Source organism: Hyperoodon ampullatus, assembly GCF_949752795.1.
Source record: "Hyperoodon ampullatus genome assembly, chromosome: 10".
Lineage (NCBI taxonomy): Eukaryota > Metazoa > Chordata > Mammalia > Artiodactyla > Ziphiidae > Hyperoodon > Hyperoodon ampullatus.
Window position 1 is genome coordinate 15,923,304 of NC_136923.1, and position 23,332 is coordinate 15,946,635.

General features: G+C 38.9%; 1 protein-coding gene across 3 annotated transcripts in view; it reads right to left on the reverse strand.

Annotated features, from left to right (window-relative positions):
• CHL1 (cell adhesion molecule L1 like) overlaps window positions 1-23,332 on the reverse strand; it is a gene marked incomplete at both ends in the record, with an annotated part of 77,591 nt that overhangs the window by 23,266 nt on the left and 30,993 nt on the right. For all 3 annotated transcript variants that reach the window (XM_079713713.1, XM_079713714.1, XM_079713712.1), the window contains 6 exons: window positions 1,144-1,268; window positions 7,709-7,874; window positions 12,259-12,425; window positions 13,798-13,909; window positions 14,231-14,371; window positions 18,329-18,460. In XM_079713713.1, the coding sequence (XP_079569839.1) occupies window positions 1,144-1,268; window positions 7,709-7,874; window positions 12,259-12,425; window positions 13,798-13,909; window positions 14,231-14,371; window positions 18,329-18,460 (843 nt within the window). The remainder of the gene's footprint in view (window positions 1-1,143; window positions 1,269-7,708; window positions 7,875-12,258; window positions 12,426-13,797; window positions 13,910-14,230; window positions 14,372-18,328; window positions 18,461-23,332) is intronic.

Genomic DNA, 23,332 nt, shown 5'->3' on the forward strand with positions numbered 1-23,332 from the left:
GTGAATCCCAGCAACCAAAGCACTAAAGATACAAATACCTGTTAATATCAGGATTAATCTAGACATACGGTACCCACTGAAACAGAATTATGAGAGAAAACTGTAAAAATGTCTTTGTCAGGGTCCCAGCACAGCAGAGAGTAAACAGTTCACACAAGTTAGGGTACTTCAAAGAGATTCTAATCAAGACTCTTTCAAAAGATGTGAGCGGGATATCCAGGGTGGGGGGTGAGGGGTGGGCAGGGCAGTTACTGGAATCCCATCAGAGAGAGCTGTGTGGACAAAGCCTCTGAGAGAATCAGTGACTTTGGCAGAGGGACACACACAGCCAGCCTGCAGGGAGGAATTATCCAGAAAAAGCACATTCTCCCCCCACTGCCTCTGCTGCCAGGGCTCCCCGTTGGCTGAACCGAATGAAAGCTTGAGGGTAAGTGGTTTGTTGGTGTCCACACAGGTCAGGTTTCCAGATTCAGAGAGCTGGTGGATGGTGAAATCTGGAAGGGAAACTAGGAGAGCTATCCAACGGAGGGTCTAAGGGTCTAAGAGCTATCAACATGGGTAACTGCAGGGGTAATTGCATTGATTACACCAGTGAGTTGTGCACATTGTTTTCTAATTAGCATTATTATTTTAAAAAATCAGAGGCCTTTCTTTGCAGAAGAACCCTTGAAGTCCCTCCCTCCCCCACTTCCTGGGACCCTGGGAGCTGAGCTCGGTCTAGGCCACTGGTTTAGGGCAGGGCCACTATTTAATCACCACTGGGCCCCTACCCTGACCCCTCCATGCTGGCCCATCTCCATTCCTTAGCCACATTTCTCCGTGCACTAGGAAAGTGTAACTCAAGGGTCCTGGGAACTCAAGCATGCTTCAGTTTTCTTTCTGCTGAGAGCATCACCTACCTCCCACTGCTTCTGGCAACATTACCCAAGTAGAAAAAAGAAATTAAGCATCAATTAACTTCTTTAGAACCAGAAGAGGCAAAAGCACTCAAAAGTAGGGTCACTCTTTAATTGAAAATTTCAAACTAACAATAAATGTGCATGGGCTTAAATAATCATTGGTTTAATTGCCTAAGAACAGTGGAATTTAATCAGTAATGGAAAAGAAATGAACAAAGATTTCCTTATTCGTTAGTGCACTTACCAAGGACAGTAACTTGAGTCATAGCAGCAGTGCTATCTAGAGCAGTGTGAGCTGAACACGAGTATACACCTTGGTCTTCTACGGTGACATTAGATATAGTCAAATTAGCTCCATCAATAATTATCCTACCAGGAAAAAAGTGAGTCTATGATGAGGATGAAACAAACAGAAACAATAGAAATGTAATCCTTTCAAAACTAAATATTCCCCATAGAAAGCAATTTAAGGAAGAATTTAAAAAAAAAACTTGTCCCATAATGCAAATTTTATTAGAGAATGCCATACTTGAAAACTGGAAAGTATTATTCAAGCACACACAAATGTCTACAAGCCATGAAAGGGATCAGGTTGGTTGGTTGGTTGGTTGGTTTTTAAATTACCAAATCCAGCCATCTGTGATTCATGGGTCAGTGATGGAGCCATCTTGCCTGGTGTGTCTGAAGAGTGTACCATACCTCACAATAACTAAGATAAATTTGAATAATTCTTAAGGTATGTTTAGGGAACCACCTACATAGGATCAACTTGGGTGCTTCTTACAAAGACAGATTCCTGAATCACACCCCAGTTCTACAGAACCAGAATATGTGAGATGAAGTCTGGCAATCTCTATTTTTGACAACTTTCTCTTTTCTCCATCCTTCCACCTCCCACATAGAATGCACTTTAAGATGTGATAAAAAGTGAACTGTGGGCTTCCCTGGTGGCGCAGTGGTAGAGAATCTGCCTGCCAATGCAGGGGACACGGGTTCGAGCCCTGGTCTGGGAAGATCCCACATGCCGCGGAGCAACCAAGCCCGTGAGCCACAACTACTGAGCCTGCGCGTCTGGAGACCGTGCTCCGCAGTGAGAGGCCGCGATAGTGAGAGGCCCGCGCATCGCGATGAAGAGTGGACCCAGCTTGCCGCAACTAGAGAAAGCCCTCGCACAGAAACGAAGACCCAACACAGCCAAAAATAAAAATAAATAAATTAAAAAAAAAAAGATTCCACATCTTCCCCCAACGTTGGCTTTCCTTTAAAAAAAAAAAAAAAAAAGTGAACTGTGACTTATCTGAACAGTAGATGGCAGACTAGTACTTCTTTTTGCAAATCATTTGGTGCTGGCTTTTTATTATTTGTTCTCTTTTTGCCAATTTGTAATTGAGTTTACTATATGAATTTTTAAAATATGAATTATACCTTTACCCTATGCCTATGTATTGTTAGCATAACTATTCAAGTATTTTTTTAAAAAATAAAGTTCCATTAAATCTGAGATATATTCACAGCATTGTGCTATTTAATTGAAATAAACAATGTCTTCCTTGTGGGGAGGGAGAGAAAATCTTAAATAATTTAGTTTCTTAATATAAAACTCATATAGGCTGCTGAAAAGTTCGAGTTATAGAAAACCAATTAAAACTGTAGTAAAGTCAAACATGGTTCTGCCCTTTGATTACAGGCAAAGTTGGCCCCTTACCCCTCTACCAATCACTGAATGATTTGCTAATCAATACTACCTGGTATTGCTAGTCAAGAATCTCACTATAATTGTAATGATAAAGCTTTGACATAGTTTCTCAGTTCATGTTAGTTATGTGTCCATTTGGTACAAATATCAGAATATTACATACACTGACAGTTTTGCAAAGTTTACCTTCTTAGATGAAGAAATACAATTTAATAACCTCTTCAAGAGGGCTGTTTGTGCCCTGCACATCCACGAGGGCCCAGTGGAGCTGAAATCTAGCCTACAATCTTCTTGCCAAGATTTGTACCCTGGTGTGGGGCTGCTTCACGCCAGAAAGAAACAGCAACTTAAGGGCAACTTTTCTGTTTGTTCTGAAGTAACAAACAGCTCCGAATTCTCAGTGCCTAAGACCACAACTCTTTATTTCTGTCTTACACTATTTTTCCATCATAGGTCAACTGTATTCTGCTTGAAGAAATCCTTGTTAAGCACATTATACATTTTAAAAATGGTTTCTACTCTACATAAACCTGTTCTCTGGCTTCATCTTCATCTCTGTTCCTCTCAGTCTTTTCCCCTGCTTTTACCTGCTTAACTACCTACCTCCCTTTGCTATCATTCTACAACCTCTCACCTCCTTCATCTGAAATATCCAGATCACTAGTCCCCGAACCATGTTAACCTCCAGTGTTTTCTTGCTCCATTCCGTCTTGTAACAAATTTCGCTCCAGGCAATATTAAAAATGTTGCTTTCTTTGGAGACCTGTGTTTGAGGCTTGGTTCCACAAACTATGACTTGTATAATCTTGCACAAAACTTGGAGCCTAATTCACCTTACTTAAGAAATGGGGATAACAATATTTTATTTCTTTTCAGGAGAAGTAAATGAGGGAAAACACATAAAGTGATTTGTGTATAGAGCCTGGCTTACTATGTGCTCAAAGAGTGTTACTAATAATATTAATCAAATTGATTTAATTCATTGTTGGCTTGTAACTAATCACATTTCTTAATGCCCCAACTCCCATTCTTCCTGCCTTTCTGCTTGAACAAATTACCTTAGTTCCTCTTTTCTTAGGAAGAGACCCTTCTCTATCCTTATAATCTCTGCCTAATCTAATGCCTTATAACCTCTGCATCCTTATCCCCCACCCCTGAGTTCTACCGCATTCATCTGCTGCCATTTCTGAGGGGAAAAAGAAGCCCTTCCTTGATGCCGAGATAAAGCCCTCGCACTTGTGCTTTTGACACCTTTTCCCTCTCATCCTCCTATTCACGGACACATGGACACATCCCACATCCCTCTGCCATCCCTCCTCTCCTTCAGGACTGGGTCGTTCACTCTGTCTATGGTCATGAACAGTCCCCATTACATTTGTTAAGGACAGTCTAAATTTTAAAAGTGTTTTGATAGCATATCCACACTCTATTTCATTTTTCATAATGATATTGTATTGTCTAGAGCCACCTGCAGGTTAGAAATCCACAGAAAATTCCTTGAGGTCATTTCAGCCTTCCTAATAGGTTTACTGTGAGGATAATAAGAGGGAAAGCATGTATGGGAGGCACTAACATAGCATGAGGCACCCAGCAGGTATAATGGTCCAGGGTAGCAGTTTCCAACACTTACCATACCCCTGTACATAACAGGGGACAAAAGGGGAGAGCAGAAGGTGTTTTACTTCTCATTTTCCTCTATGTGCCTTTGGATCAGAAATTTAACCACTTTCTAGGTAAAAGCTTCTGGTTCCCAGCCTAGTGATAGGAGAAGGTGTCCCAGCAGAAGGTGAGAAATGGGAGCTTACTAATGGTTCTACAGAAATTTAGCTGATACCTGTGATCTCAACTCCCTGCTACAATTCCATGCCTGCTCCTGGTTCCAGTCAAGACCAGTCTGCAACAGTCATTCCCACCCCATCCCACCCCAAATATCACTTCTGTGTTAAGGAAAACTAGAAGAATGTCTGCATTACTTAGGTGACTCAGAGAGCCAGAGGCTCAATTGAGTGTCAGCCCCAGCAGCCTGCAGAAGCTATAAAACTGAGTCACACAAAGAGGCTGGTTGGAGAGTCTGGATTCAGGGCCTAAATATGCAGGTCACATTACCAACAAGGCATGAGTCTGATTCCCTTCTTGGCTATAACCCAGAGGTTATACGGAAGACCCCAAATAACTACACAGTTGACAAAACAGGGAGAATTTGGGGGGGATCTGAGCAGTTGACAAATCAACTCACACCTAACCAAAGGCTGAAGATCTCTGTTGCAACATGTAGCCTGTTAGGTATCAACAGTTATTCTCCTTTTGTGTCACTGACAACTGGTTGCAGTACATATGCTGCCTTTCCACAAACATAAAATACAGAGGAGGGATGAGATAGAATAAATTAAGTACCCAGGCGGAGACCAATCAATGCCTTTATATAGAAGTGGCACACATACCCACAAATACCAAAAAAGACCAAGCAGGTAAAAGAAATGAGACAAGACTACCAGAGAAATGAGGAGAATGAGTCATCACAGCTAAATTGGACTGAGTACTGAGTATATTCTAAGTGCTTGGTGTTAACTCATAATAACCCTATGATGAAGTTACCTTAAACAATTTTTTTGAACTAAACTATGTTATAGAATATACAACTAAGGCACAGAAGAGTTAGGCAGCTGGTCTAAGGTCACAGACCCAATAAGTGACAAAGCTGGGATTCAATCCCAAGCCCCTGGGTTCCAGAGGCCATTCTCTTAATGATGACACTGACACCATCTCGCCTAAGGAATGCAAGTCCTGTCTAAAGATCTTCAGATTTAGTTTTTCAGAACGATGAGGAACAAGATGGCGGGTGAGATCTGGAACAAGGATGGTCAAGTTTTAACCCCTAACTCAGCAACAATGCAAAAGGAAGGGGAATGTCCTCTCCTTCCAAAAGACAGCACACACATTCATTAAATATTGACTGTTTTCTCTTCCTTTGATACACTTAACAGTGTTTAAATATAGTACGAGTCATCATCTAGTCACACTTACTCTACATTCTCTCTTCTACACTTTTACATATTCTTTACAAAGAAGCTGGAAGGCTCAAAAATATACTTGTCAATACTTACCAATAGGAAGGATCTGAGATATGATTTAGCTTCCACCCATGAGATAAATTCCTATGAGATTGGGAGGTAGAAGAGCAATGGGCACCATCTCCTCTAGGGCCTTGTGAGCAGACAGCGACTCTGGCAGATATAAGAGCTGGCAGTGCTGGACTCGCCAGGAGAACCAGTGGGGTCAGGGGGGCAGTGAAGACAGCAGCAATTTCCAGACATGTGAATTGCAGCTGCAATGCCATATCACCAAAACCCCAAAAGCTCAGTAAGCAGCACCCATAGACCTATCTCCTCCACTCTTTCCAATGGTTTTGTGAGCACCCAAGCCCATGCAATAAATATTCCTCAAATAACAGGAGCTGTTTCTGTTGCCTGCACTCACAGGATGGTACACGTTACGTGAAAAATTGGTAGCAAAAATGAGGAGAGAAACGTGTGGAAGTAAAGTGAAACAAGTACACTGTTTGACCTTTTAAATACTGCCTTAAAGACTGAAATGTAATAAGCAGTTTTTATATTTTAATTCAGTGTGTATACTTTTACAACTATTTTTCTTTCAAATGCAAGGTTTAATCCCAAGCAAATATTATGAGATACTATAATAGTTTACCATAAATAGGTGTTGTATTTTGTTAAGTTCTTTTTCTGCATCTATTGAGATTATCATATGGTATTTATCCTTCAGTTTGTTAATATGGTGTATCACATTGATTGCTTTGTGTATATTGAAGAATCCTTGCATTCCTGGGATAAACCCCACCTGATTATGGTGTATGATCCTTTTAACGTGTTGTTGGATTCTGTTTGCTACTATTTTGTTGAGGAGTTTTGCATCTATGTTCATCAGTGATATTGGCCTGTAATTTTCTTTAAAGACATACCAATTGCCAACAAACACAAGAAAGGATGCTCAACATCACTAATCATTAGAGAAATGCAAATCAAAAATCACCTCACATCCGTCAGAATGGCCATCATCAAAAAATCTACAAACAGGACTTCCCTGGTGGCGCAGTGGTTGGGAGTCTGCCTGCCGATGCAGGGGACACAGGTTCGTGCCCTGGTCCGGGAGGATCCCACATGCCGCGGAGCAGCTGGGCCCGTGAGCCGTGGCCGCTGAGCCTGCACGTCCGGAGCCTGTGCTCCGCAACGGGAGGGGCCACAACAGTGAGAGGCCCTCATACCGCAAAAAAAAAAAAAATCTACAAACAATAAATGCTGGAGAAGGTGTGAAGAAAAGGGAACCCTCTTGCACTGTTGGTGGGAATATAAATGGATACAGCCACTATGGAGAACAGTATGGAGAGTCCTTAAAAAACTAAAAATAGAACTACCATATGACCCAGCAATCCCCCTACTGGGCATATACCCTGAGAAAACCATAATTCAAAAAGAGTCATGTACCACAATGTTCACTGCAGCACTATATACAGTAGTCAGGACATGGAAGCAACCTACGTGTCCATCAACAGATGAATGGATAAAGAAGGTGTGGCACATATATATAATGGAATATTACTCAGCCATAAAAAGAAACGAAATTGAGTTATTTGAAGTGAGGTGGATGGACCTAGAGTCTGTCATACAGAGTGAAGTAAGTCTGAAAGAGAAAAACAAATACCGTATGCTAAGGCATATATATGCAGTCTAAAAAAATGGTGTACTGATGAACTTAGTGGTAGGGCAGGAATAAAGACACAGTCATAAAGAACGGACTTGAGGACACAGGGGGAGAAGGGGAAACTGGGATGAAGTGAGAGAGTAGCAATGACATATATATAGTACCAAATGTAAAACAGATATATAGTGGGAAGCTGCTGCATAGCACAGGGAGATCAACTCAATGTTTTGTAATGACCTAGAGGGGTGGGATTGGGGGGTGGGAGGTAGGCTCAAGAGCGAGGGGATTTGGGGATAAATGTATACATTTAGCTGATTCACTTTGTTGTAGAGCAGAAACTAACACAACATTGTAAAGCAATTATACTCCAATAAAGATAAAAAAAAAGTTTACCTACCTGCCATCCTCTGTGCCATTAATTTCAAAGGCTTCTCCATCTTTACTCCAGGATAATTTTAAACTGTATTTCAAATGTGAGTCACATTTGCTCTCACAATGTAATTCAAGTGTATGTGATCTGGGGACATGAGGATTCTTAGGAGAAACTCTAAGTTTTGTAGCATCTGTTTTTACAAAATAAAGATATTAGTTAGAGCTATAGAACACAGCTTACTTTGCTATCAAGTGTCTGCAATTTAATCAACAAAAATGGTCAACACTGATAGTCAAATCCTCATGCAATGTTTGTCACACTGTTATTTCCTAACATCACATATCATTACTATTTTCATTCCTTCCAAGCCAGGGCACCTGGGTAGAAGTATTATATTAATAGCAATTTCCCAAGAGTGTAAGCAAGCAAATGCCTCTGGATATTGAAAATAATATAAATCGTCCTTCTGGTGCTTCTGGACATGTGATCAAAATACCATAAAGAGGAAATCAATTAATTTTCTATTAACTTGTTTATTATTAACTCAAATCTGAGATTAAATGGTGAAGCCCATGCATAGATGAACTAACAACATGAAGGTGTGGAATGCGAACATAAGCACCATGAACGTGGAGGCCTTGCTTGTTTTGTTTCATTCAAGTAACTCCAGAGCCCAGAAGGGAGCCTGCATACAGTAGGTACTCAATATGTATTTGTTGAATGAGTTACAGTGAGTCATATTTGGAAAGTAAATTAGTAATATCAAAAATATGAATAAAATACCTAGGAATAAAAATAAAATACCTAGGAATAAACATACCTAAGGAGACAAAAGACCTGTATGCAGAAAACTATAAGACACTGATGAAAGAAATTAAAGACAATACAAACAGATGGAGAGATATACCATGTTCCTGGATTGGAAGAATCAACATTGTGAAAATGACTATACTACCCAAAGCAATCTACAGATTCAATGCAATCCCTATCAAACTACCAATGACATTTTTCACAGAACTAGAACAAAACATTTTACAATTTGTATGGAAACACAAAAGACCCCGAATAGCCAAAGCAATCTTGAGAAAGAAAAATGGAGCTGGAGGAATCAAGCTCTCCAACTTCAAACTATACTACAAAGCTACAGTAATCAAGACAATATGGTACTGGCACAAAAACAGAAATATAGATCAATGGAACAGGATAGAAAGCCCAGAGATAAACCTAGGCACACAAGGTCACCTTATCTTTGACAAAGGAGGCAAGAATATACAATGGAGAAAAGACAGCCTCTTCAATAAGTGGTGCTGGGAAAACTGGACAGCTACATGTAAAAGAATGAAACTAGAACACTTCCTAACACCATACACAAAATAAACTCAAAATGGATTAAAGACCTAAATGTAAGACCAGACACTATGAAACTCTTAGAGGAAAACATAGGCAGAACACTCTATGACATAAATCACAGCAAAATCCATTATGACCCACCTCCGAGAGAAATGGAAATAAAAACAACAATAAACAAATGGGACCTAATGAAATTTAAAAGCTTTTGCACAGCAAAGGAAACCATAAACAAGATGAAAAGAGAGCCCTCAGAATGGGAGAAAATATTTGCCAATGAAGCAACTGACAAAGGATTAATCTCCAAAATATACAAGCAGCTCATGCAGCTCAATATCAAAAACACAAACAACCCAATCCAAAAATGGGCAGAAGACCTAAATAGACAATTCTCCAAAGAAGATATACAGATTGTCAACAAACACACGAAAGGATGCTCAACATCACTAATCATTAGGGAAATGCAAGTCAAAACTACAATGAGTTATCACCGCACACCACTCAGAATGGCCATCATCAAAATATCTACAAACAATAAATGCTGGAGAAGGTGTGGAGAAAAGGGAACCCTCTTGCACTGTTGGTGGGAATCTAAATTGATACAGCCACTATGGAGAACAGTATGGAGGTTACTCAAAAAGCTAAAAATAGAACTACCATACAACCCAGCAATCTCACTACTAGGCATATACGCTGAGGAAACCATAATTTAAAAAGAGTCATGTACCACAATGTTCATTGCAGCTCTATTTTCAATAGCCAAGACATGGAAGCACCCTATGTGTCCATCTACAGATGAATGGATAAAGAAGATGTGGCACATATATACAATGGAATATTACTCAGCCATAAAAAGAAATGAAATTGAGTTATTTGTAGTGAGGTGGATGGACCTAGAGACGGTCATACAGAGTGAAGTAAGTCAGAAAGAGAAAGACAAATACTGTATGCTAACACATATATACGGAATTGAAAGGAAAAAAATGGATCTCATGAACATAGGGGCAGGACAGGAATAAAGACGCAGACGTAGAGAATGGACTTGAGGACATGGGGAGGGGGAAGGGTAATCTGGAACAAAGTGAGAGAGTAGCACTGACATATATACAGTACCAAATGTAAAATAGATAGCTAGTGGGAAGCAGGTGCAAAGCACAGGGAGATCAGCTCGGTGCTTTGTGACCACCTAGAGGGGTGGGAGGGAGACACAAGAGGGAGGGGATATGGGGATATATGTATACATATAGCTGATTCACTTTGTTATACAGCAGAAACTAACACAACATTGTAAAGCAATTATCCTCCAATAAAGATGTTAGAAAACAAAACAAAACAATATAAAGCTCAAACATTGGTACCGTGGCTGTCTTGGAAAATGTCTGTTTCTTTATAATTGTTTCAAAACATATAATCCTTACTCTTAAGGACCATATTAAAGGCAGATATACTTTACTCCAATGTGGCACTTGGTAATCCTCTCAGAAGCCAAATCTCATGAGCTGACCTCCAACTCCACAATCATGTTCTAATATTTGCTATCTATATGTTACTCAAGAAACTAATTAAAAATTGAAGTGTTAGTAAAATTGAGTTTTTGATATTCCAAGCATGAAATCTGAAGAGGTTATCAAATTGACTTAATTTCAAGTGAAGTTCTAAACATCCTACTCCTAATTCTAACTTTAAAGGAATCCATTGAATAATAATTGATACCATTTAATAAGCACTTATTTCATTTAACTAGACTCTGTGAAGAAGTTTATATTCATTGTGACATTTTACAACAATTCTATGAATATTAATATCTCTACCCTACTAAGAAGATAACTTAAGGTTAAAATGAAATTAAGTAAGGATACTAATATTTTCTAACTAGTAAGGGACTAAGCTGTGATTTGAACTCAAGACTGAAAGAGACCAAAGCTCATGCTGCATAGCCTCTTATTCAATTCCATTCTTGACATTCCTTTTTCATATGTAAAAAGTATGCCCTTAATTCTCATGGATACGATTCCTATATAACCCTGACATATAAAATGGACATTAGAGCAGACCAAAAGTTTATGAACGTGGCCTTCTCTCTGGCCACTAGCAGTTCTGAGGTCCACTTTGGGCCAAGCACTGTGTTGGGCAATAGGAATGTGATGGTTCATTTAGATTCCAGACTTCACTCTCATTATCTTTCACCTGGCAGAGTTGCTTATCTTTGATCTAGGTTGGTTTTATAAAGTATAAAAAGAATCATCTTCATTGATGTTATAAGAGCATTTTAAAAATTGCACATACCACTTGAAAATGCAGAGAGACATCCACTATAAGTAGACATCAATGAATATTAATGTGCCTTAAAAATATAGTCCATTGGGCTGGCATGTTGGATAACTTAGGGTATAGAAAAAAATACGATGAAAGAATAAAAGAAGGAAAGAAGGGTGTGCGTGTGTGTGCAGAGAGAGAGACAAATGTTAAGGTAGCAGTGAAAACAGATGATTAAACAAATATGTACCTGTTATCTAAGCAGGCCATGAGAGTGACCTGTCACAGGAAATACAAACCCTCCCTCCATTTACTATAGAATCTTTCTATTCTTTGTGTTTCCCTGAAAAGGGTTCTCTGAGCAATTTTAAAATCAAAATATTGCTGATGCCTGTGGATCTGGGTTCCAGTCAGCCTGACTCTAGGTGTTGACATGCCCCTCTTTGGGACACTGACATATCTTGGCACATACTTAACTACTGGGAGCAATTACAAATGAAACAGGCTGCTTGAACAAGAGAAAAAATACAGAGCTGTTTATGACTCAAAAAGAGGACAAAAGCCTCCTCATTTTCTCATTCCGGAGTCTTTACGAAACTGATCCTTTATGAGTTTATTTGTGAAATTTTTAGTTCAAAGAGTTGAATACTGGTGACATTACACTGAGTTGGTTATTGAAATAAAATAGAGTTACAGGAATACACCAAAAGAGAGGACTTTTAAGTACTGTTGGTCATCCATCACCAAGAACACCTAGTTCCCTCTTACAATTGTATAAAGCCATGGACACATCATCGACATATCCGATAATTCTTGTGAGGGTCGTTTAGATGAAACCCAATCTAGGAGTTTTGAAACAGTCTAAAGAAATTTAACAGATGCCTGAACTTAAATCATATTGTTTCACTTGGGAAAATGAAAAACTGAAGCCATGTGACAATTCATGCAAAGTAAAAACAAAATAAAATTACTTCTAATATCCAAGTTGGCTGTGACTGCTGTTTTTCCTTTAGCATTTTCTACCCAACAAGAGTAGGAACCAGCATCTTCTTCTGTGGTCTCGTTGATCTGTAATGTGCCATTCTCATGGAAATAATACCGTCTGCCTTCAAGGGGTTTTGCTTCTTCCACCTTCTGCCTATAGAAAGTATAAATCAATGTGGGTTTGATAGAATCCTATACTCCTGCAAACTGGCCGCTGATGTCATTCAGTGTTATCCCTTCTTCAGGAGCTTAGCAGACCTTATGAAATGTTCCATTAGAGTTCACAATTTTTCCAAAATAGGCGATAGGTATACATCTTACCTGCCCAAATAGACTGTGACTGGAGGAAATCTGTGTCTGAGCTCTATGTTTCTGCTGTATTAATAATAGCGCTCAGTACCACTTTGCGTCTGTCCTCAGAGTTTAATAAATAGTTTCTGCCTATTGATGGTGAACGCTTTAGTTAGTCATTGCTTCAGGGTACTAAATGGGAAAGCTAGTAATTGAAAGAGATAATAAATATTCTGAACCTCCTACTGTCCTAGAGGAACACTGGTCACTCAGAAATATTATAGGCCAGGAAGTCCTTCCTGTCCTGTGGACATGGATTACATTGACCCTCATCACCCAGAGTCATTTTCTCCTACATTCATCCATTTTCCAAGCATTTGCTGCCACAGCTTGATTCTCCCTATACATTTCACAGTAAGAGGCTACTGGAGAGAAAATATCCAAAGGACAAACTCTGGCTGCTGTTCACACAAGATTTTACAGGGCAGGCACTAGGGTAAGGCGAGTGAGGCACTTGCCTCAGAGACAAAATTTAAGGGTTGGCAAAAAAAAAATCTCAGTATAATCAAGATAAATATTTTAATGAGGTATTTCTAAAAATCGAAAATAATATAAAAGAATCCACAATGAACAAAATATCCAAATTTTAAATAAAGACAGAATCTGACCCTATACTTGGATGACCTTGCCTTGCTCTCCTCATTCTAATCTCAGCCCTGCAGAGCCCTGGGAAAAATTATTTAAGACTAGTTTAACCAAGTTTTTCTAGTGAAGGAACAAATATGGTAGATTCATACAATGATGTGTGGAGTTACTATACCAACCAATATATCGAAATTAAATTCAAAATACATGTTGACAAAGTTTTAAACATAGGCACTTGGAATGAAATGCAGACTTAACAATTATTTAGGTAATACCCAAAACAACAACAGTAATGTATGACCTTAGATATATCCGTAATGGAGACCTATAAAATTGTCTTAGCAATCACTTCAATTTTTTGCTTTCCTTTGTGAGCAAAAATGGCTCTCCATATTTCCCCATGTGAGAGAATACTACAAATCTAGTCAACAGTGCCAGGAAAGGTAGGTAAGTAAGTTTGCTACCTTGCTTCTCAGAGGCACTCGCTACGTGTAATAACTTGACACAGTGCAGCCTGTCAAATGATGGATGAAGAAACAAGGCACAACCTACAACTGACATTCTCTTAAGAAAACCATGTAACAGCTTACCAGGACACAATTGCCTCGGGTGAAGCAAAGAACTCACAATGTAAGAAAGCACTGTACCCAACCACCGTGGCATAATTTTCTTCATCTGCAGTTTGTATCAATGGACGGACATCTATTGGAAAATAATATAAATGCAGTTTTAAATGTTCATATAATACAAGCAAATTGATTTTTTTCTATATCCCAGCCATATTAATAATAGAAAACAGTTGACTATCACAGTTTGTATTCTTGAATTAGAAAGTATCCCAATGCAATACATTTTTGGAAGTATAACTTTTAGTATGAGGCCTCATGCTCAAATGTAAGGTGAAAGGTACTTTGATTTTTCCCATGTTTTATGTGCCAAGAATTCAATCTACTTTTGAGTATGACCGTGAACATTTTCCTGTAGAAAAGAGCAGACAAATAGCCTGCTCCCAGGTATGCTTACCTACAACATCGATGTTGGCATTGGCAAGGATAGTGCCATGGACATTCGAGGCTTCACACTGGTACACAGCGGTGTGATTCGGTTGCACATTGGTAAAACTGATTTCCCTGGGGGAGATGACATCACCAGAAAATGGATTTCCTACAAGACATTAAAGACTGTCAGTGTGATAAAAAATAGAACCTAAAATATTTGTACACTATTCATTAAACGTGTCACACAGTATTTATATTTTAAGACCAGTTTAGGGTGAATAAGAGTTCATTGAAGCCAATTCTTTAGAATTTCTTAACATCAACCATGATTTTTTCTTTCCAGACCCTTCTGCAATTTCAATCGTCCTTCAAATGAGTATTTATTGTCAAAATATGTGTTGATCTCTAGCTGTCTGCCTCTCCATACCCACACCCACAAGTAAGATTCCACATTTTCTGTTTAGCACTCAAGTCCCACTATGAACTGAATCTCACTTACTCTTGTAATTGAAGTCCTGACACTGCCCAGCATAAACCACATGATCAACCCAGCTGGATCCCCCCAATCCACCAATATTGACTGCTATCTTCCCCCTTGACATGTTGTTCCTCTGTTTCACTTCTCTGCCCTTCTGCAATTTTCCCATCTACACCATTCATTTCCATTGCCCTGCTTTGCTATTTAACCACTTCAGATAAATAGCTCATATATTTCATTTTCCCAGGAGGACTAAACTCTTCTTGAGAGCACAGACCAGGTTTTCTACCTTTTCGGCAATAAATCTTACCCCACTGCTTATCCATGTATAATTCTGGAAATATCTTTTGGAAGTGAGAAAGTCTAATATTTATGGTACTTTATATTAAGACTTATTTATTCATTGATTTATCTTGGCTGAGTTGGGTCGTCGTTGCTGCACTCGGCCTTTCTCTACTTGTGGCGAGCGGGGGCTACTCTTCGTTGCGCTGCACAGGCTTCTCATTTTGGTGGTTTCTCCTGTTGCAGAGCACAGGCTCTAGGCGCAGGGGCTTCAGTAGTTGTAGCACGAGGGCTCAGTAGTTGTGGTTCGCAGACTCTAGAGCACAGGCTCAGTAGTTGTGGCGCACAGACTTAGTTGCTCCGTTGCATGTGGGATCTTCCCGGACAAGGGCTCGAACCCCTGACCCCTGCATTGGCAGGCGGATTCTTAACCACTGCACCACTAGGGAAGTCCCTATGGTGCTTTAATTAAGGGCCAGTGAACTCTTGGATACAGCACATGTGTTATCTCATTAACTCTGCTCAGAACCTGCAAGATCAGCACCAACATGGCCAGTGAGCAGGTCGGGGGGACTGTATTTCAGTCAATACCACATCCCACAGCATTTAAAAATAAATAAATTTATTTATTTATTTATTTATTTGTTGTGGTGTGAGGGCTTCTCAGTGTGGTGGCTTCTCTTTGTTGTGGAGCATGGGATCTAGGATAACCAACAAGGACCTACTGTATAGCACAGGGAACTCTGCTCAATGTTATGTGGCAGACTGGATGGGAGGGGAGTCTGGGGGAGAATGGATACATGTATATGTATGTCTGAGTCACTTTGCTGTGCACCTGAAACTATCACAACATTGTTAATCGGTTATACTCCAATATACAATAAAAAGTTAAAAAATAAATAAAAACAAGACAGATTCACAAAAGCAAAAAAAAATAGAAAATGTGAGATACATATATATATATCATACACACACATATGCACACAATGGAGTATTATTCAGCCATAAAAATGAGAAAATCCTGTCATTTGGAACAGCCTGGATCAACCTTGAGGGCATTATTGTAAGTGACATAAGTCAGACAGAAAAAGACAAATAATGTATGATCTCACTTATATGTGAAACATAGAAAACAAAACAAAACAAGCTCATAGATACAGAGAACAGTTAGTGGTTGCCAGAGGATGGGCCAAATGGATGAAGCGGGTAAAAAGGTATAAACTTCCAGTTATAAAACGAATGTCATGGAGATATAACGTACAGCCTGGCAGTAATAGTTATTAATGCTGTATTGCATATTTGAAAGTTGCTAAGAGAGTAGATCTTAAAAGTTCTCATCACAAGCAAAAAAATTCAGTAACTCTGTAAGGTGACAGACGTTAACTAGACTCACCGAGGTGATCATTTTGCAATATACACAAATGACAAACAATTATGTTGTACACCTGAATCTAATATAATGCATGTTCGTTATGTATCGATCAAAAAAAGAAAAGAAAAAATTTTTTCAGAACTGTTCATTGTTTTGCCAAAGTATCTGTATTTTAAATAAGTAGGCACATTCTTTCTTCTGAAAGCTATAACGAGACAGAACTGAAAGTGATTTTGTGTTGTTATCTGCTGAGAAAGTAGATATGGTCATACTGTTATTTGACAATTTCTAGATTAATAGTCATAAGCTTGTGTGAGTAATAGATATTTTAAAATAACTATCATTTTAATTTTCAATCTCATCATTGAATATGTTCAGTTAGTATCTGCTTGTCATTGACACTGTACCTATTGTCATACGAAGAAAAATAAAACAGATGTGTTTCTCAAAAATAACAATGAGCACTAAGGCTTCCTGAGTATTTGCTATGTGAAAACAATAGTAAACAATACTTTGGAAGTGTTGTTTGCATGGCAGTCACTGCGCTAAACATTCTCTATGTGTGTCATTTAATCTACATAAAAATCCCCAATGGTCGGTGCTATTTTCATCCCCATTTTACTGATGAGAAAACAGGTTTTAAGGGGGTCAGTAATACACCAAATCACACAGCTAGTAAATGGTAGAGCCTGAATGCAAACAAAGACCCTCTGGATCCAGAGTTTATAAACTTTCACAATGCTCTACAGACAAGTAATATCCTACTTGGTAGACTCCATTGGTCTCTTTCAATTACAACCAACTACCATTAGTTCCATTTTGCAGTTGAAAACTTAAGCTTCAGGAGATTCCCAGCTGTATGATCTTGAGCTGTTTAGTGAATCTCCCCAAGCTTAGGTGCACAGCCTTGTTGGGACTCCAGGTCTATATGTCACCAGGATGCCTACCCTGATACGAGTGGGTCTAGGGCAAAGGAACTAATAGAATCCACACACATATGTCTCCATATTGTAAATGCTCTAAATCAAGCTGATCAATTGACCAATAAAATCTGTTCTATTATCCTACTTTAACAAAGACATTCAAAATGACCAGGGACGGGGCTTCCCTGGTGGTCAAGTGGTTAAGACTTCGCCATCCAGTTCAGGGGATGCAGGCACACCCCTGGTCGGGAAGCTAAGATACCATATGCCTCGCGGCCGAAAAACCAAAACAGAAAACAAAAGCAATACTGGAACAAATTCAATAAAGACTTTAAAAATGGTCCACAACAAAAAAAAATCTTAAAAAAAAAAAAAAAGAGACCAGGGCTCTAGGTTCAAATTGAGGATTTGGGACTTCTTGGAGCTCTATGCTGGAACACAGTGGAGGGGGGAGATTAGGCATTCAGCCCTGGTCCATCCCTTCTTTTCCACGCCCAGCCCATCTGGGAAGGGCTCAGAGCTGACTGCGCAGGGGATTTTTCTGGTCTTGGGTTACTGAAGCTTGGTCGAGAACCTGCAGTGAGCCAGGTTCAGGCTTTGCATGTCACTTTGGCCCTGCGGACTTCTCAAATCATGGAGATAGGCATGCCATAGCAGGTCCTTATAAAGAGCAGAACCCAGTGAGAAGTCCCTGTTGCCTGGATCCAAGGGAAGTCCTAAATTCCAGCCTGTGCTCTCAACCACTAGGTCCCTGTACCTGTTTCTTCTCAGGCAGAGGAACCTTCCTCCTTGGATACATCCTTTATGTCATTCAGTTGTCTTATTTTTTAAACCTTATTTTTATATAATTAACGTAATAGCCCAACAAATATTATTTATGGCTTTTCCATAAATCTAAGCATAAATCAAATTGCTTTCAAAGTTGCAATTTTGGATTTCTTGGTTAGATCTGTCTTGTCAGTCCAGCCACTTACCAACTCCACTTTAGACATAATGATGGTGTCTAAACACTGTGGCCCAGCAAACCACTGCCTTCAGCATGGCCTCACAGTTGGGGTTTTCACTTACTCTCAATTGGGAAACCATTGACTCTCCACTTGATTGCGGGCTCAGGTTCTCCTTCAGACTCACACAACAGGATACCACTGCTCCCAGTGCTATACACGCCACTCTGAGGTTTCTTTGTCCAGCGAGGGGGCTCTGGAAATAAACTGAAGAGCTCATCAACATTTTCTCGATCACAGAAGGTCCGAAAATGTTAAGGGCTGTATTTCTAGTATGCACCAGCAGATGGCAGACACAACAAAGTGTTTCACAGTAGCTGTTTTTCATAAATGTTCTCTAACGCAAGACGGGCATTGTTTTTGCCTGGAATAGGGTTTGTGTGTGGTTACGTGCTTTTATATGTGTGTGTGTGTGTGTGTGTGTGTGTTGCAATCTGGAATCTTAGCATGTGTAATAAAGTCAACACACTAAAAGTAGTTACCTACGGTCACTGTATTTAGCTACACAAGTATCTATCTCATTACAGAAAATGGAGGGGTAAACGTGAAGTTTATTGAGTGAAAGGCATCTAAAATGGCTGATATTCAAGAAATATATTTTGAAAATTTTTTAATGAAATTAAAATGTTCAGCCGTTATTTTAAGTATTTCTTAATTAATGACTCTATAGCATTTATCTGTCCATATGTAATTATCTATCTTAAGAATTTGGGAGACATTACTTCCTAGAAATTTTCTTTTGCAAGGGGGTGGGAGAAGGAATCCTAAAACCAATATTTACCTTTTTGCCTTCAAAACAATGGAGGAAAAGATAGATTTAAATCATATACTTGCATCTTTCTATGCCCTAATGCTCCAATCTTATAATTCTAAGTGGTGTGTTTCAGTATAGAAGGAGACATTCTTTAGTGCAAACATTACTGTCATGTTTTGTCACCTTAAGTATATTAATATGTCAGGAGTGAAGAAAAGATTCATATTAGAGCGTGGATGGTTTGGATAATTTGATTTCAGAGAAAACTGCACAATACCGGTAGGTAGTAATTCCCATCAAGTGTTGCTTATTTTCCCCAAGACATTTCTGGATTTCCATTTTTAGTCAAAAAGGAAAGTCTTTAAGATACATATATGTATAAAATGAAAAATGTCATTTAAACAATTTTTTAAGGAAAAGAGGGATTATGTGGGGAAAAAAAAGTCTATAAATTCACCAGGGAAAACAAAAATATACAAATATCCCTGGCAAGTTTAAGTCCGAGCAAGAAACATGGCTTTGTAATTATTCAACAGGGTGTGGACTTGTTAAATTCCAAGTTATATATGTGTCTTCATAATCTACAATTTGTAAATATTTAGTCATTTAGTTTAAAATGCAGTAGTCCAAATTATAAACTGCACATGACCCTCCGAGGTGAAGGGCTTTAGCTTTTGTGTGTTTGTCTGCATTTTTTATGTGTGTTACTTTCTTTTGGTCTTTTCATACAACCACAGTGAAATTAAACATTTGAGTTAGAGAAAAAACATGAAATTTTTCTTATTCACAGTAGAAAACTAAGACTATTGCTTTCAGAACATGTAAAAATACAGGAGATCATGGGGATATAATATATAGCATGGTGACTATAATGGATAAATAATACTGTACTGTTTATTTGAAAGTTGCTAAGAGATTAGATCTTAAAAATTCTCATCACAAGAAAAAAATTAAAACTATGTGGTAATGGATGAAAACGACACTTATTGTGCTGATCATTTTGCAATACACACAAATATCAAATCATTATGTTGTATACCTGAAACAAATGATGTAATATGTCAATTATATTTCAATAAAAATAATAAAGGATACCATGTAATTATGACCTTTCCCTAAATCTTTATGAATAATAAAATCAAGATTTCCATTTCTATTCTCATCCTACAAATTTCATTAATCCTTCGGTATCTGTATTTAGATCTACTACTGTTAGATCTTAGGTAAAGGGTGCTTAAATGACCATCTTTTTTTTTTTTTTTTTTTTTTGCGGTACACGGGCCTCTCACTGTTGTGGCCTCTCCCGTTGCGGAGCACAGGCTCTGGACGCACAGGCTCAGCGGCCACGGCTCACGGGCCCAGCCGCTCCGCGGCATGTGGGATCCTCCTGGACCGGGGCACGAACCCGTGTCCCCTGCATCAGCAGGCGGACTCTCAACCACTGCGCCGCCAGGGAAACCCTTAAATGACCATCTTATCCAACCATTTCACCTTACACATGGAGTACTGAGCTTTGGAGAATCATCTAACTTGCCCAGGGTCACCAGGAAAAGAAGCCCCGCTTTCTGTTCTTGCCATTCCATGGACCTGCAGACCTACTGGGTGATCAGCACCGAGACGCCGACATAAACGTGGTGTTATTTCTAACTCATTACTATTTCACTAATTTGGATCACAGATAGGAACCAAGGCTAAATAGCTTTACCAACTTTCACTCTGTGCTTCGAAATCCACGCTTCCACAACAGCTATCAACTGACTCGAGGTTTTGCATATCCACTAGAAATCATCGTTAAACTGTACCTGAACCCCTTCTCATAAGCTTTGTTTATAAATGTTTGGAAATTTGTTTTTATGCTTCTCATCCCTGTTTCTCCTGAAGAATGAAGCTGTTCCTGAGCAAAGGTAGAATTGGCCATGCAATGTGAAAGGGACTTCAAGCCTGTCTTGTTCAGAGCATTTTCTTCTTGGGCCTGTCATGACACTGCTCTCAATTCCAGCCCAGACTGAGAATCTCACAATTGGGATCCATAATGAGAGCACCTAGACTAGATCACCAGATTAGTGATCTCTGAAGAGCCACGGCAGAATTGTTCTCTTTCTGATGACTCCTCTGCTTTGTATAGGGGAACAAAATCTGCCACCCCAAAATATTTCTTTGGCATGCAGATTATTTTGAGCTGAAAACAATCAAGGCCCAAAAGACTCAGGAAGAAACTCTGACCTCCCCACTAACCGCCTAAAATAGTTTAGATAGAAGACTTGTTTCTGGAAGAGAGCTACTACAGAAATATCTGCCAAGAACATGGGCTAGTTGTGGTAGGGGAAGCTCTGCAGGGCCTAGAGATTAGAGTCCACTCTGTGTCCCACTGTCTCTGTCTGGCCCAGCAAACATCTGCGTACCAAACATTTGCTCTTCCATCTCCAGTCTTGCTTGGAGATGCGGTCCTGTCCCCCCTCTGAAGTCCCAAACATCCTCTTTTGTCTTTAGCTGAAGATGGTATTGAAGATGAGGCTTTGGCCATTTGGGTGAGTTACTCAGTTTTTCTGGCTCTCTCCCATGTATACATATTATTACACTTTTGTTTTATTTTCTCCTGTTAATCTGTCTCATGTCAATTTAATTCTTAGATGAGCCACAACAAAATAGAAGGAAAGAGGAAAATTTCTTTCTCCCCGACACTGGCACAATGAGAACAGATGCACGTGGGGTAGTTTTCAGTTGAACTGAAATGACTGATCCGCAAAGACTCCAGTGAAAAAGGCATAGAGAAAAAGGAAGGGGCCTTGGACAGGAGGGAATCACTGACTGCTGGTCATTCACAATCTCATAATTTCATACCTTGATTGAACATATTTACCTCGTTGCTACTCTGTTGACAATAGGACGCATGGTGAGCCTGAGGACACTGGTACAGGACAGGAAATGTCTGGTGGCTGAAGTGAGGCTAAGGGCATGCAGGGACAGAGAACAGATTTTTCCAGAGGTTGGAACATGCAACTCTATTCCTGACAGGTAAGATCTATTCGAAAGGATGAAAAAAGGGCTCAAGAGAGAAGAATGATTAAAATGGAAAACTCTGAGAGAAAACAACATCATTGAATCCCAGTATTTTATCTATTATCCTAAAATCTATGGTAACTGATGAAAACAACTTATGTTGAAACTTAACTCATTTAGTCATAATTGTAAATTTAAAAATAAGATGATAAATTTCTCTCACACTGCTCAAAACTGAGATGCAAATGTCTGAACATTTAGAATGTGATAAGCAAGCTAATTAGAGATGTTTTTCACTAGACAGAAAGCAAAATAAAACAGGAAATTTGGTACCTATGAAACATACAACACAGGTTATTTTCTTATAACAGATTTCTATAAAATATCTATATCCGAACAAATCAAAAATTATTAGGTTCAGCAAACTTGAATTTCGTTGCAACATTTTGGAAATAAATTTGAAAATGAGCCATTCTTAAATAGATCAGTGACTGAATTGCATTTGAGTTCATGACATCTTTTTAAAATGCAGCAAAATTATGGGTATATAATTATGTATAAATACTTTTCTATTATACTTACTAAGTTTCAAAAGCCTTACATGATAATAATGTTTGTGCTGTAAACTTTTGTACCGTGACTTTATATAATCAGTGGAAATGTGACTGTGGTCATACTTTGATTTCTGGATTTAGAAAGTTTTAGATGCCATTTTAATAGATCTCTTTTCATTGAATGTGTAACATTATATTTAGACCATGGATTCCTAGAAAGGACAGATGTGCCTCATCAAGACATCCCGGCTGTTGTTGCTTATACATATCATAGGATTTGAAAGTGCGGTTTGTTTTCCTATTTAGAATGTTGTAGCCTAAATTACAGAGTTTGATTGTGTTTAGTAATAAAGAAAAAGTATCACAGATATAGAGAATACAGTAAAATACATGCTTTTACTTAAGCACAATGAGTGTTTTCGGAATGGGCTAGATTTTCAAAGTTCACGGTAACACTGCTCTTTTCCTATATGGCTAATCCTTGTTATTTAATTTGAGTTTCCAAGCAAGAGACAAAGAAAGGGAACGAAGAGGGTGCAGGAAGGCAGAAGAAAATTGAATGAAAGTGAACTCAGCCGTCCATATGATTAATGAAGGATATATTTACTGCTTTCACACTTAACAGAAAAAAGACTTCTTGAGCTCAGTTTGCTTTTCACTCGCATGGGTGAAGAAAAACTCCTAAAACATACAACTGAGGGCACATTTCGTAGTCTCTCATTAAGGATAAAGGATTAAATGTTTCTCACAAAAACATTAT